General features: G+C 37.1%; 1 protein-coding gene across 1 annotated transcript in view; it reads left to right on the forward strand.

Annotated features, from left to right (window-relative positions):
- Nucleotides 1-19,671, forward strand: part of KIAA1549L (KIAA1549 like) — a gene marked incomplete at its 5' end in the record, with an annotated part of 179,326 nt that overhangs the window by 128,482 nt on the left and 31,173 nt on the right. The window contains 2 exons of the mRNA XM_081329331.1: nt 1,376-1,554; nt 11,618-11,829. Coding sequence (XP_081185457.1) covers nt 1,376-1,554; nt 11,618-11,829 — 391 coding nt within the window. The remainder of the gene's footprint in view (nt 1-1,375; nt 1,555-11,617; nt 11,830-19,671) is intronic.

The raw sequence follows: 19,671 nt of genomic DNA on the forward strand, positions 1-19,671 counted from the left end.
GTTCTTATAATTATTACAGATTGTTCTTGTAATTTCTGATACATCAATCTGACAAAATATGGTAGTATGTTTCATTGTCCTTTATTTTAAAATGAATTGCCATTTTATAAACATACATGTGGACATGTGTGCATGCTTGTATGTGTATATATGTGTATGTGTGTATAAAATGTATGTATGTATGTATGTATTTATTAAATTTATGGGCTGTCCATCTTACCACAGGGTAACTCTGGGTGGATTACAGTAAAAAAAATCTTATCTATATACATTAAAACATAAGGTAAACTATCCTATTTTCTAATAAATGCTTACTTGAGCTTTGGAGAAGGGATCTGCTGTTACTCAATCAACCACCTCCACTATGCTGTTTACCCCTTGGGACTCCAAGCCAACTGGCAGAGCTATAGGCCCTTAGGAAAGAATATGAGGGTTGGGCCAACTTCACATCTGGGAGCAAGAAATTCTGGTGAGCAGATGCAACAGCAGAGAAGGTCCTTCTGCTGGACGCTGCCAGTCAGAATAACTGGAGCCATAGGATGGAGCCTCTATCAGCATGAGTCGGACAGGCCAATCCCAGTTGGATGAGATGGTCCTTCAAGTGGCCTGCACCTATGCCATGAAGGGCTTTAAAGGTGATCACCAACATCTTGAATTTCACCTGGAAGCAGACCAGCAACTATGCAGCTCACGGAGCAGGGATGTTACACAAGCCATTCTTGGGCCCCAAGAACTGCCTGTGGTGCCACACTTTGCACCAGCCGTAGCTTCCAAATGCTCTTCAAGTGTAGCCCAATGTAGAGCACATTACAATAGTCCAACCTTTAGATGATTAAGGCCTGAACTACTGAGCACGGGGACTCCTGATCCAGGAAAGACTGCAATTGGAACATAACACAGAGTTGTGCAAAGGCTCTCCTATATGCTGTTGTCACCTGCTCCTCAAGCAGAAATCCAGGAGAAACCCCCAGGTTGCAGATCAGATCTGTCCGGGGCAATGCCACCCCATCCAGAGTCTATGATGACAAAGTCCCAGATCTCACATCCCCATGTACCCAAAGCCATTCAGTCTTGCCAGGGTTCAATCAAAGCCTATTGTCCTCCATCCTGACCCCCATAGTCTGTAGCCACTGCACCCACAGCATCACTTGGGTTACCAAGAATGGAAATATAGAGTTGGGTATCATCAGCATACTGTAGATCAGATGATCAGCATACTGTAGATTTTATAGTTTTCATTTCTGTGGTGATTCTAGTTAGAAGAATTAGCTTTCCAGTTTAGTGTATTTAGCATAGTTCACTGTTACTTTTCCCCACACTGCTCCATAAGCAAAATGCTAAAGTAATATACTGACTAAATTTTAACTTATTTTAGTGCCTTTAAGTGATGAAGAGGATGGAAGTATGCTGTTTGATAATGTGACCAAATCTGCCATTGATCCCTTTGACACATCTTCTGGATCTGTACAGTTGATTGCAATAAAGCCTGTAGCTTTGCCTCCTGCACACCCAGGAATAGACAGGACTCAAGATACAGCTATCCTTAATGGGGAGGTAAGAATGCATCTCATACTCTATTTTCTGTTATATGTTGAGGTTTGGCAGATCTGTTAAAGCAGTGATATGAAGAGGGAATGCTGGATAATGTGGCTACTGAGCAAATTGGTGGTTTGGCAGCAAAGGCAAAAAATTGTGTGTGGAATTGTCCAGTGATTCTGGCAACAATTCTGAGAGGCAGACCTAAGAAATTAAACTTCAGACTGTCCTTTCGACCGAATAGGTTTTCCTCTGTTACCTTTTTGAAATGATAAGTATGCACCATTCTTAGAGGAGAAATTCTTTTTTTCTTCTTCTCCATCTGTATTTCAAGTACAACAATGTTAGAGGCTTCTCAGAGCTTGGGATATTAGATAACATTTTGTAATACACTATTGGCTCAGAACAGTTGCACATTCTCCTGTTATCCAAAAACAGTTAGGATCTCTCTTGTCCATCCAACAAATGTTAACAAGACGATTAAAGATAAAATTGTGTGTTAAAATGCAAGTATCCAGTTGTATAATTTTTTCCATAACCTAATCTCTTTTCCTTTCAATAAATTTAAAAAAGGTTTTGTGAGAATCTTGCTTTCTGTTACCAAAAGCTTGAGACATAGTGTCAAATGGAAGGAAAAATATGTCTCATAGATTAATCTTAAAAGATTTGCATAAAATGTGTATAACTTTATATAATGAAAAAATAATGCTACTACAGTTTCACCATTATATAGGTGAAACTGAAGTAGCATTATTTTTCTTTGCTGATCTTTACACACAGTAAAACATTCGATTGTTAGCAAAGAAGATCAGCTTTTAGAAGGAAAACAGTTTTTAGATGATGAAAGGATGACAAATGTCTATCGTTTTATTCTCCTACAGCTGCTCTATCAACTGTAGCTTTTATCTAGAGAGTTTTTTGATAATGAATATTAAATTATGACTCAAGATTATATTATGAAAATTTCCATAGATGTCATATTATAAATTATGAAAGAAAGCCAGAATATATCACTACATATAATTGTGAACATATTCCCCTGTGTGGAAGGTAAAAGAAAATGAGGATAAGAGGGGTAATGAAGCTTACATATGTCAAGATGTTTTAGGCTTCCAGTTTTTGCATCTGCAGTGCATGGCTGCGAGAGAGGATCTCTGCTCCCCACAGCTAGTTTCTTCCTGCTTGGGGGACCCTAGATGGGTCTGAAGTTGCCCCGGAGAGGTGACTGTGAAGGAGGGGCACCCCGTCAATCATGAAGTGATGGCAATCACTTCCTTTGATCTGGGGAAAGCCCTCTGAACCCGACAGGAGAAAGGCTAGTGTGAGATCAGCGTGTAGCCCAAGTTGCTTGCAGCCGAAGTCCCAGACCACGAACTTGAACATTGGTGAACAGTGTGCTTGGAATTGGTGATAGTACTGATGTTCTTTCTTCTATCTACTATTTAAATCATTGAAAAGATCCTCAAGGCCAGAAAACCTCCAGAAGTGAAGGGAGGGGACTAGATCCCCATTCCCTTATAGACGGAAGCGGTGCATTAACATAAAAGGTTGAAAGACATATACTAAAACTTGATTTAAAATATTTCAGTCTGAACAAATCTAGGAACCAAAAAACTGTCAAGATTATACTCTAAAAATTTTCTGATGGAATTATAAAAATATATAACAAAAATAACTTTTTGATGGAAAGAAAAACTGAAAAAAGAAATAACTGCTGACATCTAGTGGAGAATCAGAGGATAGAACACTAACAATAAGGACTCAGAAATTGGCAGAATGCCCAGAAACAAAGAAAAAGTTGTTCCTTTGAACTGCAAATAACCTTGATGACACCTGGGAACAAAGAAAGAGCCAGCTATAAGATTAAAAAGTGTTTGAAAGAAAAAAAACAACACCTGAACTGTTGCTTAAACCTAAGAACTGTTTATGGGGGAAAAACTTCGGCTTTTTGGCTAATCTTTTAGAGGAGAATTTGCAGGAAGGATTTAAAGTGGCTTAATATACTGAATCTGTAATTTTGACTGATAAATTGACTTTTGAATTAAAACATTGATGACAGATTATTTGAAGAGGGGAGACAACATGGATATAATATACATATCAAAAAATGACAGGATGCCACATTCAATATTTTCTCCTGAAGGACTTAGCCTGGAAAATCAAGGGCCTCCAGAAGCAATACTTCAAGGCAAGATAAATACTTTCCTGGAGGAAATATATGTAATGTTAGGACAAATACAAATGACAATAGATTGAAATCACGACGAAATTTGAAACAATTTCCAATCTAAATCTACAATTAAAAAATACCCAGGAAACAATAACAAAGGAACAAACAAATCAGGTAGCAGATTACAAACTAGAAGAGTATAATCAAATTGATGAAATAACAAAGGAAAAGAATTACAATTTGACACAAACAGGAAAAAATCTACAAAGTTCTGATATAATAAGAAAAATGGGATTATTAGGAGAACTATTAAAGTTTGGGGGACAGAAAGAATTTATCTTACTTACTTCATCTTTTGTATTCCCAACAACATTTGTAAAAATACAGAAACTGTTGGGTAAGCGGATTACATCAACTTGGAAAATTACTTGGCAAAAGAAGATCAGAGACAGATACAAGAGATTTGACTTGCCCTACCAAATGGACTATTATGTGAATAAACATTTGTTTGAATATGGCTAAAAGAACAGAATTTCAAACATAAAGGGGCTTTATAACAAGAAGGATAATGAGATTTAAGTAATATAGTATGTTTTATAATATATTAAATGTTAAAATAATAGGTTGATATAACTTTTATTAATATATAAGTAAAATATAAATGATTAAAAAGGATGTTATATCTAGATACTATAAGACAGATAAAAAGTATGGTATTTTTTTAATTCATGACATAAAATATTGGGATGATGTACCTAAATGGGAAAATTTAGAGAGTGAGATGACTAATATGAAGAAATTATGACTGATAAGAATTTTTTTTATTTATTTATTTTAATTCCATTTATATCCCGCCCTTCTCCGAAGACTCAGGGCGGCTTACAAGCTTAGCAGTAGCCTTCATTCTATGTATATGCCTGCTTATTAGGGCTTTCACACACCCCCAAGCGGCATTATTACAAAGTCAGCTTAATTGCCCCCAACAATCTGGGTCCTCATTTTACCTACCTCGGAAGGATGGAAGGCTGAGTCAACCTTGAGCCTGGTGGGATGCGAACCTGCACTAATTGCAGGCAGCTGGTGTTACTTAAGGAGGCATTAGCCCACTGCTCCACCAAGGATTGAATATAAGAGAACCTAAGCGAACAAAAATTATAAAAATAGGATGTATGCTGAACTAATGAGATGATGGTTATGAGAATAATATAAGCTGAAAAAAATGTTATATAGAGAGATTTATATTATTTGTATAAATATAAAAAATGCCTATACCTAATTATTTATATATTGAAAATATTAAGAATTATATTTTGGCTAAAGTTGAAGAAGGAAAATACAAATGGGAGAAGGGAAGATCAAAGAAATGTATTATTAATTAATATATTAATTATGGAATTATCAAATTTAATCATTATTGACTGTTAATTAATTATTACTGTCCTTTTTTTCTTGTTAAAATATAAACCAAGGCAACACACTGTACATCAGGCACTGGAGATTGTTATAGTTAAAAACCAATAAAATATATATAAAAAAGATGTTTTGCTTAAGAGGACATTCCAAGGGGAGTGTTGAGTTTGTATTTATATTGCATCTATTCTTCTCCTAAACTATCATCCATAAAGATTATATTCCCTTCAACTATGCCTTGAAATGTGAATATGTAACCAGATTCTTCTTTAAACAATCTTTCAAGACTGTGTTGAAATTTGTTCTTTTCACCTCTGCTACAATAAGGTGATTTGACAATCTTTAATCAGTAGCTTTACAGCCTGAGGTTTACACAGAAAGCTGTCCAGTAACATATAGTTATTTAGTTCTACATTGCATAGTTTAGACTCTGGTTATATTACAGTACATTCCACTGAGTATCCATATTGTTACATGGCATTGCCATAGACACTAGTGCTATTTACTGATACTGAGTTTTGACATAGTTGCATGTAAAAATTTTGTAATTAGAAATCAATTTTTTCTTTTGAAATTTTTTCTCCACTTTTTCTTGCAGAATCCTTATAAGTTCAGAAATATTCTTGGTTCTCCTGTATTGGTCTATAAATTTAAATTACCGTATATACTTGAGTATAAGCCGACTCGAGTATAAGCCGAGACCCCCAATTTCACCCCCAAAAACTGGAAAAAGTTGTTGACTCGAGTATAAGCCGATCTGCCGTTCTGCAAGCCTCTGCTGCCAGCAGAGGCTCGATCCGCCATTTTGCAAGCCTGAATACACAGGAATACCCTGTGTGGCCGCGGCTCTCGGGGAAGCCCTGGCTGTCCGCTTCCTCGCTCCACGCTGCCATTCGGGGCCTGCGCGTTCCCCGGGCAAATCGCGGCGCCCAGCAGGCGAGGAAACACGCCCGCTCCAGTCGCCCCCCCTTCCCTCAGGAGACGCGAAGCAAGTGACCGCCCGGAGCTTACCGAGGACTTGCTTCGGTGCTTCCAGGATCGCGCGCACCTCTCCCAAGCCGCCGCCGTCCGGAGACCTGCCGAAGTTTGGGGAGGTTTGGGGAGGTGCGCGCGATCCTGGAAGCACCGAAGCAAGTCCTCGGTAAGCTCCGGGCGGTCACTTGCTTCGCGTCTCCTGAGGGAAGGGGGGGCGACTGGAGCGGGCGTGTTTCCTCGCCTGCTGGGCGCCGCGATTTGCCCGGGGAACGCGCGGGCCCCGAATGGCAGCGTGGAGCGAGGAAGCGGACATTTGGGGAGGTTTGGGGAGGCGCCCAAACCTCCCCAAACGTCGGCAGGTCTCCGTTCCTCTGCGCCCTGCCTGCCTGCTTCTTTCCACAGCGGAAAGAAGCAGGCAGGCAGGGCGCGGAGGAACGGAGACCCGGCGACGTTTGGGGAGGTTTGGGGAGGCGCCCAAACCTCCCCAAACGTCGGCAGGTCTCCGTTCCTCCGCGCCCTGCCTGCCTGCTTCTTTCCGCTGCGGAAAGAAGCAGGCAGGCAGGGCGCGGAGGAACGGAGACCTGCCGACGTTTGGGGAGGTTTGGGGAGGTGCGCGCGCACCTCCCCAAACCTCCCCAAACTTCGGCAGGTCTCCGGACGGCGGTGGCTTGGGAGAGGTGCGCGCGATCCCGGAAGCACCAAAGCCTCGGCCGCGCACAAGTCCTCGGTAAGTTTTTTTTTGTTGACTGGAGTATAAGCCGAAGTGGAATTTTTCAGCCCAAAAAGTGGGCTGAAAAATTCGGCTTATACTCAAGTATATACGGTAATATTCAATTCAGGGGACTGTGAATGCCATTCCAAACATTTATCCTTTCTTGTAAATGTTTTGGTTGATTTGTAGCTATGCTTCAGCTTTGTCTTGCTGAACTATCCAAGCTTTATTATTACTTTTAATTTCATTGATTATGGGACATTAGCTTCTAAAGATTCAAGTGACTTATGTAAACAGTAATCTGCAAATGTTCCTATTATCTGTGAGGATAGCTACATCTTTTTTGACGTATGCAAGGTCATGGGAATCCTGAAAAAAGATTCTTATCACCATCACCAAATTCTTTACTGAGATACATTGATTCTAAACTGAAAATAATTCATAAGAATTTGCTGGAATTCTTCTATCACTTTCCCTTTCCCCTTAATAAATCTTATTAAAGAGAATTCTGTAATTCTCTTTAGTAGTTTGAAAAGTCAATAAAAGAGTAGGAAAAGCAATACTAGCATACAATCCCCCAAATGACAGAATGATCTCAGTTTGAATCCAAGGCAAACCATTCAATATCACAGTAGTACAAGTCTATGTCCCAACCACCAGTGCTGAAGAGGTGGTTGAAGCCCTACAGCACGTTATAGAACTAACATCAAAAAATGATGTCCTTATCATCATGGGGGATTGGAATGCTAAAGTAGGAAGCCAAAAGATAACCGGAATAACAGGCAAGTTTGGCCTTGGAGTACAAAATGAAGTGGGGCACAGGCTGACAGAATTTTGTCAAGAGAATTTGATGTTCATAGCAAACACTCTTTTTCAACAACCCTAGAGATGGTTCTACACATGAACATCACCAGACGGTCAACACAGAAATCAGATTGACTATGTGCTTTGCAGCCAAAGATGGAAAAGCTCTATACAGTCAGTAAAAACAAGACCAGGAGCTGACTGGCTCAGACCATGAGCTTCTCGTTGCAAAGTTTAGGCTTAAACTGAAGAAAGTAGGGAAAAGCACTAGGCCAGTCAGGTATGAACTAAATCATATCCCTGATGAATATACAGTAGAAGTGACAAATAGATTTAAGGAATTAGATCTAATAGACAGAGTGCCTGAAGAACTATGGACAGAGGTTCACAACATTGTACAAGAGGTCCTAAAGAAAAAGAAATGCAAGAAAGCAAAATGGTTGTCTGAGGAAGCTTTGCAAATAGCTAAGGAAAGGAGGGAAGCAAAAGGCAAGGAAGAAAAAGAAAGATACACCCAATTGAATGCAGAATTCCAGAGAATAGCTAGAAGAGATAATAATGCCTTTTTAAATGAACAGTGCAAAGAAATAGAAGAAAACAATAGAATAAGGAGGACCAGAGATCTCTTCAAGAAAATTGGAGAGATGAAGGGAATGTTTCATGCAAAAATGGGCATGATAAAGGATCAAAATGGCAGGGACCTAACAGAGGCAGAAGAGATTAAGAAGAGGTGGCAAAATTACACAGATGAACTATACAAGAATGAGCTTAACATTCCTGATAACCACGATGAGGTGGTCACTGACCTTGAGCGAGACATCCTAGAATGTGAAGTGAAGTGGGCCTTAGGAAAACTGAGCAACAACAAAGCTAGTGGAGGTGACAGTATTCCAGCTGAGCTATTCAAAATCTTAAAATATGATGCAGTAAAAGTGCTACACTCAATTTGCAAGCAAATTTGGAAAACTCACCAGTGGCCACAGGATTGGAAAAGTTCAGTTTACATTCCAATTCCAAAGAAAGGCAGTGCCAAAGAATGTTCAAACTATCGCACCATTGCTCTCATTTCACATGCTAGTAAAGTTATGCTTAAAGTCCTACAAGCTAGACTCCAGCAGTATGTGGATCAAGAACTACCAGAAGTACAGGCAGGATTTCGAAGAGGCAGAGGAACTAGAGATCAAATTGCCAACATACGCTGGATCATGGAGAAAGCTAGGGAGTTCCAGAAAAACATCTACTTCTGCTTCATTGACTATGCTAAAGCCTTTGATTGTGCGGATCACAACAAACTGTGGCAAGTTCTTAAAGAGATGGGAGTACCAGACCATCTTATTTGTCTCTTGAGAAACTTATATGTTCTGTTCCAACCTATGACTGGCCCTGTTTGAATGTCAAGGACAACCCCTTTTTATAATCAACAGGCTGGAAAAAACCCAACCAAATTTATTTACAAAGAGTTCAAACAAAAGTTAAATGAAAAGTTCAAACAAGACTTAAACCAAAAGGTTAAACAAGAATAACAGACCAGGACTGTAGCAGAAGATCTTCAAACGGTTGCCTTCAGCAACCAGCACCTTCCACACATTCCCCTTTTATCAGCAGTCCGAAGGCGTGGCTTCTCATTGCCTTCTCCCGAGTTGCCTCATTGCTTTCCTCTGTTCTGCTCTGCTATATTGCCTCCTGCTCCTAGCATCCCTGAACAGAGCCAGCTGTGGATTATCTTCTTCCAATCCCTCATGCTCACACAGCTGAGTCTGAGGAGGAACAAGACGGGAGGCGCCTGTCTGAGAGTTGTGCAGTGCATCAGAACCTTCCTCTGACACCAAAGGCTCTCCAAACCCCTCCTCCTCCCCCTCTTCAGAATCATTAGACTCAGCTGCCAAAACCATAGGCTGATGCTGAATCACAACACTATATGTGGGTCAACAAGCAACAGTGAGAACTGGACACGGAACCACTGATTGGTTCAAAATTGGGAAAGGAGTCCAGCAAGGCTGTATACTGTCGCCCTGCCTATTTAACTTATATGCAGAGCACATCATGAGAAAGGCAGGACTAGATGAATCAAAAGTTGGAATTAAGATTGCCTGGAGAAATATCAACAACCTAAGATATGCAGATGATACCACTCTAATGGCAGAAAGTGAAGAGGAACTAAAGAGCCTCTTGTTGCGGGTGAAGAAGGAGAGTGCAAAAGTTGGGTTGAAACTTAACATTAAGAAAACCAAGATTGTGGCATCCGGTCCTCTCAGTTCCTGGCAAATAGATGGGGAAGAAATGGAGGTAGTGACAGATTTTATTTTCCTGGGCTCCAAGATCACTGCAGATGGGGACTGCAGCCAGGAAATTAAAAGACGCTTGCTCCTGGGGAGGAAAGCCATGACAAATCTAGACAGCACACTAAAAAGCAGAGACATCACCCTCCCAACAAAAGTGTGTATAGTCAAGGCTATGGTCTTCCCAGTTGCAATGTATGGCAGTGAAAGTTGTACCATAAGAAATGCTGAGCGCCAAAGAATTGAGTTCTTTGAACTATGGTGCTGGAGAAGACTCCTGCGAGTCCCTTGGACTGCAAGGCGATCAAACCGGTCAGTCCTAGTGGAGATCAACCCTGACTGTTCTTTAGAAGGCTAGATCCTGAAGTTGAAACTCAAATACTTTGGCCACCTAATGAGAAGGAAGGACTCATTGGAGAAGAGCCCTAATGCTGGGAAAGATTGAGGGCAAGAGAAGAAGGGGACAACAGAGAATGAGGTGGCTGGATGGAGTCACTGAAGCAGTAGGCGTGAGCTTAAATGGACTCCAGAAGATGGTAGAGGACAGGAAGGCCTGGAGGAACGTTGTCCATGGGATTGCGATGGGTTGGACACGACTTCACAACTGACAACAACAACAACAACAACAAAATTTGAAAAGACTAATTTTGGACAGAGTACTCTTTTAAATGGTTCACTCAACAAAAATATTATGTGATTGAAGATGAAGGTGCAGTTTTTGTTTCCAAGTAAGCCCTTAAGAGCCCAAATGGGCCATCCTGAGTTGACTAGATAGGCTACATAAATTGAATTAAAATAGAATAAAATAAACAAGTGTTCCATGTTATCAGGGTTTTCTTGTCATGCTTTAGTATATTTTTGTGGTGAAATTGGTTGAATTCTGACAACTTTCCTATGTGTATGCAATGCTATGCGGTGGATCTATAGACAGCTTCTCCAGCTAAAACTTTCATCTGCTGTGATTGGTGGGTTCTGTTCTGCATGTAACTTCCATTTCTTAATAATGTTGCCATAACTGAAATTGCCATTTGGGAGCATTTTGAAATTTTTAATAGACCTCCCTCCTGGGTTTTTAAAAATATTTTTTTTCAAATGTTCAGACAGTTGTTTAGAGGAGTCCATGTTTTTTGAAAGTAGGGAACAGGAGTGTCAAACTGGCAGCCCACGGGCCGGATGCGTCACATGCAGACCCCGCCCATCCCAACTCTGCAAAGGCAAAAAACATTGTGATACGTGACAATATGTCATGTGACAGGATTGAATTTGATACCCGTGAGTTAGAAGGTCAGAGCATTTGTTCATTGGTGTTATTCTCTTCACCTGGTAATTGTAGGCCTAACTAGTTAATCACTATTTAAGACCTATTACCAATTTTTTAGTTTTTTTTAAAGCAATTGAATAAACTAGAAGGGTGTCCAAATGTCCTGATACTTATTTAGGAAGTACCTAAATAATAAACATGTGTTCAGATTTGCAGAAAAATATCATATTCAGTTGTATAACCCGGAGATTATGCTTGACATTACAACCTTCATTAGGACTGAGTGATCTCTACATTTATATGGAGCATCAAACTATCTGAAAGCCCTAAAAATATTTTTTTTAAAGTTCTCAATAGTGTGACTGAATTAACTACAGTTGTGTTTGTTATTTCAGAGAATTAGTCACCTTAAAAACTCATACTCTAATTTTATTTATTTGTATGTTTTCCTTTTTAAATTTTATTGTCAGATTAACAAAGCCTTGAAACAGAAGTCTGATATAGAACACTATCGCAACAAATTGCGACTGAAAGCCAAGCGGAAAGGCTATTATGATTTCCCACAAATTGACAAGGGTTTGGCAGATAGAAAAAAGATATATGAAAAAACACAGAATGAAATAGACCATATCCTGGATCCTGATACAGATGGATCCTCTCCATTTGTAGAGCCCAAAAACAGGTGAGTAACTGTTCTATGTATATTTGTAGACTGTCATACTAATCTTCATGTTCCACAAAAAAGACAAAATGTGCAAATTGCTGTCTTGGCGTCATATGGTATGTATTAAAGTGAAGTGACAAGTTCATTTGCATATGAATAATGTTTTTGTGGTGTGCCATCTTCTGCTGAATGAGTTGTCATATGTTTAGTTGATAGGTGCATCATTTTTGAAGTAATAAAAGTGTAATAAAATGTTAATACTTAAAAGTTGAAAAGCAGTATGTTCAAATGGAATAGTGTTCTATCTTTTCTGTTTATTATGACTGAAAATTTGTTACTTCATACTATTAAGAGTGGAATAAGGACCCAACCCATTGGATTTCTCTGCTACAGTGTTCTGTTACAGGATTCATAAAAACAGGATGCAAAAAATAAAATAACAAAGTCAGTTTTCAGGGTATTAATCAGTAGAGGTCTTCATTTTATAATGTAGTGAAAATGCTGCAAAACCCTGTTATAAGGGATCTGTTTAACAGCTTGTGAGTTAGATCCGACATGCATAGCAAAAGATAAAATAGTTCCTGAATTACATAGAATGCTTTTTTTAAAATTAATACAGACTACTATAGAAATATAAATAAACAATGAATAGATTCATATAACCTGTGCAGAGAATATGATGAAGTAATGGAATCATGACCAAAAAATATATAGAAAGAATCAATGTGTAAATCCTCCAATGTGTTTTGCATAAGGTTTTAATATTACGGTATTACCTATGTGGAAATTTATTTGCTTCTGCAGATTGTAGAAAAAGAGCATGAAAAATATTTTTAAAGATAAATTTTAATGTTTAATTTGTTACATTAGAGAAATAGATTGTTGTTAGGTGAAAGCCATGGTTGTTAAGCAGTTTCATGAAAAAATGAAAGTAAAATGGGGCCATGTGACTGTGGAACACTTCAAACAGCCATAAATGCAGCCATATTGCCAAGCCCTGAAGTGTGGTCATGTGATCATTCGGGGGGAACAACCATTGCAACATCAGATCTATGTTATAAGTCTTCTTTTTTAAATAAATTGTAACTTCAAACAATCACTTTGCAATTGGTTGTAAGTCAAGGACTACCTGTAATTAAAAATACAGTACTTAAAAAAATGAGTGAAAAAAATACAACAGAAAAAATATCATATAATGTTACAATAGTTATAATTCTATAAATAATTATCTAATGTAAGCATTATACATACACATCTCTGCGTGTTTGTGTATTCATTTCTAATATACTTACATAGCTGTCATTTTTTAACCTATATTATTTTGTATTCATGAGTCCCATATTTCATTGTATTTATCCATACAAAGTTTACATCTGTATATAATCCTGTGCTGTCCCGCTTACTCTCCCACACACACATAGCAGTGGTTTAGTGGGTTTATTAATATTCCCCAGCAATTCCCTTCACCAAAACCCCAGAACTGTCCCAATTAAGTCTAGCCGAAATCAGACCAATGCTAGTCCACAGAGCAATGGACAATGAGTCCACAAGACACTTGAAAATTTCCCAAACAAGATAAACCCACCAGGCAAAATTAAATCCACAACACAAGAGGATTCATGAGGCAAGAAAAGTCTAGAGTTCAGAAGGCATGATCCAAAGTCAAGGCACGCTGTTAATCCAGAGCAAGGCAGGAAACACACAGCTAGGAAATAAACACATTCCCAGCATCGCTTCCATCTGTCTGCTGTGCAGCCTATCAAGAAGGGCAAGGCTGCTTCCTCGCAAGTAATCGGGCTGACCTTCACTTCTTCTGCCTTTTCTCTGCCCTACATGTTCTTGGATCAGGTGTAGAAGGCAGTTCCTCTTCTTCATTGCTGACCGGCTGCAGTTGCATGCTCTGAAGCCTAAGAGCTGTCCTGCTGCAGCCCTCTTAGATGGCTACTTGGAGCCATTGGCTTCCTTTCAGACATGCCCGGAACTGGTTCATCCTTTTCCAAGCTGACACCTGGAGAGGTATCTGGGGAAAAATCAGGGGGAGTGATCACAAATCCACTCATAAGTAGCAAGTGTAATCAAATCTTTAATCCATTGATTAAATGGGGCTAGACATTTATATTTCCAAAGTTGCATTATAAATCTTTCAGCTATAATAAGGGCATGAAGAACCTATTTACGTTGCCCAGTTGTATCATGTATTAGTTATTTAATTCAAAGATTATTATGTTCTGAAAATTTCAACTTTTAGCTCATAGGTACAATTATATCTTTTGCTATTTTCTCCCAAAATGTATTAAATATAGGACATTGTAAAAAAAACCTGTTTTAAAGAAGCATTATCTTTATATTTCCAACAAAATGCGGTCCTAGACTGTGTTTTTCTGTGGAGGATAAATGTTAAATTCTAAATCTATTTTTTATTGTATGTGAAATGAAATGAAAATTTGTCCAGTTGGCGATTTTTCAGTATTTTGATTTGAATTCAGAGACATGAAGTACCCAGATTTTTGAATGGGAAACATATACATCTTATAACTAAAGTAGAATGATTGATTATGCATCATAGAAAATTAAGATTAAAAATAACAAGGAAAATTATTTGAAAGATGAATTGAAATATTTTTGTATGTAGATGATTAGATGCCCATGCACCCATATATAGAGATGCCCATATATAGAGAAATACAGAGGAAGAATTGTTTAAAGCAAAGGAAAGGGCAATGATTCCAGTTCTTAGAGGTGAAAGATATGAAATACATAAAACAAGAGATATAAATTGTCAGTGTATTAAATTTTTACTCAGAACTATATAGTAAACCAGATAATACATCAGATGATGATATAGGGGACTTGTTAAGTAATATAAACTTACCGCAAAAACACCTTTTATTTGTCTCACTATCGGAGGCAGCTATTAAACAAATAATTTTAAACGTAGCAAGTGGATGGTTTTCCTATAAAGTGATATCAAATATTTATAGATCTTTTGGTGCCCAAACTGTCAATTGTATGATGAGATGATAGGAGAATTATCAGAGGCATTTAATCAGACTTATATTACAATAATATCAAAATCAGGTAAAGATCATACCCAATCTGCTATCAGCCAAGTTCATTAAGTTGACACAAAGATTTTAACTGCAGTGTTAACAAATAGTTTACGGCAAATGTTACCACCCATTATTAAGAATGATCAAGTAGGGTTTATATAAACTAAAGAAGCAGCAGATAATATTAGGTTAGCTAACAGATTTAAATCAAAATGACCAATTTGTAATCCTCCCATTAGCTGCTGAAAAAAAAACCTTTGCTCTTTGTATTAAACATTTTAGTAATCTTGAAAAGGAATGGATTTCCCTGTTTCTTGTATGTATTTTCCTTCTTTCATTACTCTGAATTGTAATGATTATCAACAAAATGCAGACAGACCTTTATAAATCAGTATTTATTTTGTATGTTCTGTATACATTATGCCAAAAACAAATTGGTGTTGCAGATTTGTATAAGGACCAGGTCTCAATTTCTTTACACTCCTCTGAGCATTTTTTGCTATGTGTTCAATTCTTTAAATCCTTATGATATGTTCCATGTTGACCTCGGCCAACCCTATGCCTGTTGCTCATTATAACCAGTGTTGTAATGTACCTCTATCCCTTTTTTCCTTAATAGTTTCACAATTAGATCAAGGAATGCCTGATAATCTCTCTGAAAACAGCATCATTATTTAATCACTTAAGTGTGCAACTGGTGTCAGCCCATTACTGCTGTCTTATATGTATAAGAGTAACAGAAAAACATTTTAATAACCTATCCCCATTTGCCAAAATAAGGTAGATTAAGGAGGCTCATAATGTTCTGGTTAAAATACACTATGTGTGTTTGTTTTGCATGATGGTCTGTCATCCCAGTTTTCCAGTCTTTTATAAAAAAGCACTTTCAGGAATTTTTATCATTGACATGTTTTTGATTTATTGGTTGGAACAGTTAATTTCATAATTTAGCCTCTCTCTGGGTTTCCACTTGAACCTATTATTTTTGATTCCAGCACTGAGATTATCCTTATTTGTTGGGAATTAATTCTAGTACCTGCTCTTAGTGCTGCAAAATGCATAAATAGCAATATATTTGTCTATACTGAAGATAGATACAATTTTAATTCTTTTATCTGTTAAAAGCTCATATTGTAGTTAATTACAGTTTAAAAATAGTTAGAAAATCAATTTTGAGGTTATCTGGGCTTCTCATAGTACAGTTATTACTATTGATAAACTTAATCCTGATCAAGCAGACCTATGTTTATAGGATAATCAGACAAATCATCTTGGCACTTTATTGGTTTTAAGCTTTTGTTATTGGAAATAATTTGATCTTTCTGCTCTTGATGTTTTATGAAGTTCTGTTATCTGTTGGGGGTTTTGGAGAAATCAGTTGAAGGGTGGTAGTTTTTGCTTGGCTGTTGGAGATGCAATACAAAAATTGAAACAATAATGTATAGGATCTGTGGTGATCCTATTATTGCAACAGTTGAAGTTGAAGTTCACAAAATTATTAAATTAACTGTGTAAAGATAGCATATATTCTTTTTTTTGTAATGTATTTTATTGATTTTTTAAAAACATAAATCACTTAATAATTGGTGAACAGTGTATTTATCTGGGTTACATTTGTAAAACAATCACTAACAATTGATTTCTATAATTCATAATCCACACAATAGTTTTAGTTGATTTCCTCTTTTCTCAAATACAATTCTTATTGTTTTGATAGATAACAATTAAATATATTTTTCCCTAGTCCTAAAAATAATAATCACATCAATATAATATTTCTTTTCTATCCGATCATTCTGGTTGCCTTATCATAGATCTTGTTACAGTCCTTATTTTAATTTGTTTCTCCCACCAAATTCAGATATTCTTACTGGTTAAGATTTTCTCAAAAATTAATTACATTTAAGAATTTAACTCTATTTTTCCATATGAACCATCTCACACTTTTACATTTCTTAAGGAATAGATAAAACAGTAGAAAAAAAGAAAGAAAAGCAAAAGTAAAGAAGCATAAAAAATAACATACTACTTAAAATATATAAACCTCCTAAGCTAATATGTATTTATTTCCTATTCTTTTTAACCGTAATTTAAACTATGTTTAATCTTTAAAGATTCCATTTAATACAGCTAATCATCTAGTCCTTTAACTCATAATTTTCTTAAATTCAATCAAATTTAAATATCTAAAACATTTCCTTTATCTAAGTCATTTCAACTTTTTTATATTACTCATATCAAGAAAGAGAACAAAAAGGGGAAAAAGCATATTATGCTATATTTAGAGAATTCATCCCTCTTAAGAGTGACATATATATTCCAAAACCTTTCTATTTCTTTAACCATATTCAAACAGATGTTTCTTTTTAAAGTATTCTCTCTGTAAGTCCCATCATCTATTTTCTTTGTTTCCACTTTAGTTTTTTTGTCAAATTTTTAAATTTGAGATTTAAAGAATTTAGATCAGATCTGGTTTCTGTCCTGTGTAGTAATGTACTGATTATACTTTCGTGATCTCATCACAAAATGCTTGTTTTCTTTTTTTTGCTTCTTTTCAAACTACCTAGAGAAGAGTAGAAGAAACATTGAACTACATATAGTCTATTCTTCAGTGGGAAGCTTGGAGAGTTGCACTCTCAGATTCTCAAACTAGAATCTGTTTGCATTTGTTGCAAATTGTTATGTTTTAACATAAAGATGTACCTCTCAATATATGTAAAAGGAGGATATATCTGTACAGTTAATTACCACCACCTTCAGTAAATTTGAAAATTTGAAATTCCATGACTGCTTGACCTTGATAAAGAGAAATAAGACAATGTTGTCCTATTACTTATTTATTAATTTGATTTAGATGCCACACGACTAGAAAGTAACTCCACATTTCAAAAATACACAGTGTAGGTATGTTAGTCTCTTCTTAGCAGTCAAATAGTAGTAATATATTCCATACAACACTTGTTGTTAGTTGCGAAGTCGTGCCCGACCCATCGCAACCCCATGGACAACGTTCCTCCAGGCCTTCCTGTCCTCTACCATCTTCTGGAGTCCATTTAAGTTCACGCCTACTGCTTCAGTGACTCCATCCAGCCACCTCATTCTCTGTCGTCCCTTTCTTCTCTTGCCCAGCATTAGGCTCTTCTCCAGTGAGTCCTTCCTTCTCATTAGGTGGCCAAAGTTTCAACTTCAGGATCTGGCCTTCTAAAGAGCAGTCAGGGCTGATCTCCTCATACAACACTTAGTTGAGCTTTTATATTAAGCAGATTTGATACCTTGCCTTCTGCCCTTCTGGCAAAGAAATTCAATAGTACACTTATATAAGAGTACATCTACCCTTGCCCTCTGAGAGAAATTGAATTGATTGTGCACATTTTCTAATGTCCTTTTTATTCACATGTGGTACAAAGTTTAATTATAGTACTTTTAACCTCAAGGCATCACAAAACACCATCACAATAATCTTATTATGTGCCTTTAACAGATACCTCAGAAATATCCTGCAGGAAAGTAGTAGAATTCTGTTTGATCACCATTGCTGTTCAGTGGGTATGATGCTATAGTGTTAAGTGTTCCAGTCTGGTTACATTATGAGCTTGAAGCAGTGGCCATGAAAGCAAATACATTTTGAATTTATCCCAGTACTCTAATTTTTAGCAGTAAAATTATATTATCTTGTTTAAAATTTCATTAAGTATTGAGACACAATTCAGACATTTTAGAATGTATGTATTTTAGTTGCTTTAGTAATTTTACATTCATTTGATTAACAGTCTTCAGAGAAGAGGAAATTATTCTGGTTCAGGAATCTTTGTGAATAGTTTACTTCTCATTTCTATATAGAATTTGAAGCTTCTTTTCTATTATGTTTTGAAACTGCAAATAGCAGTGATCACTGAGTACGATTAAGATTTGATTGATTGATTTGTTTCAGACATGACTTTTGATTAAGGCAGTAATGAAAAATTATATAGCTCCAGTATTCTAAAGCCTGGTAATGGGTAACAATAACTTGCAGTGTGCATGGCACATTCTCGTTGTTTGCCATAGTAAATTACCAAACTTATATTTTAGCAAGAAATTACCGGTATATTTACTCGTTTCCATAACGTGTAAAACTGTATTATTAATGGGTAAAAGGAAATTTCACAATTCTTTCAGTTTTCATTTATTCATCCCAAATGTTTCTTCTGGCCTCAAAAAAAAATGCCACAGTGAGAAATTATCTTGGTGGAGCCTTGGTGGAGCCTTGGTGGAGCAGTGGGCTAATGCCTCCTTAAGTAACACCAGCTGCCTGCAATTAGTGCAGGTTCGCATCCCACCAGGCTCAAGGTTGACTCAGCCTTCCATCCTTCCAAGGTAGGTAAAATGAGGACCCAGATTGTTGGGGGCAATAAGCTGACTTTGTAATAATGCCGCTTGGCGGGGGCCGAAAGCCCTAATAAGCAAGCATATACATAGAATGAAGGCTATTGCTAAGCACATTGGTTTGTGCTTAAATTGTAAGCCGCCCTGAGTCTTCAGAGAAGGGCGGGATATAAATGGGATTAAAATAAAAATAAATAAATAAAAAATAAAATCTTGCATTTAAAAAAACAAAACAAAACAAAAAACATTATTCCTGGTCACAAGTATTTTCAGACTCAAGTTACTGAATTGAGCGGAGAATGGGATGTAAGCTTTCTTTTTTAGGAATTAAGAAGTATTCATCAGATGAAAAGCTTTCTTCAGTAAAAAGAAAAGTAAACTATTCCTTTTGCTCATAGATAGGGAAAAACTAGAGTGGACCTTCTCACCAAAAAAATTATAAGCA

This window comes from Vipera berus, assembly GCF_964194415.1.
Source record: "Vipera berus genome assembly, chromosome: 1".
NCBI lineage: Eukaryota > Metazoa > Chordata > Lepidosauria > Squamata > Viperidae > Vipera > Vipera berus.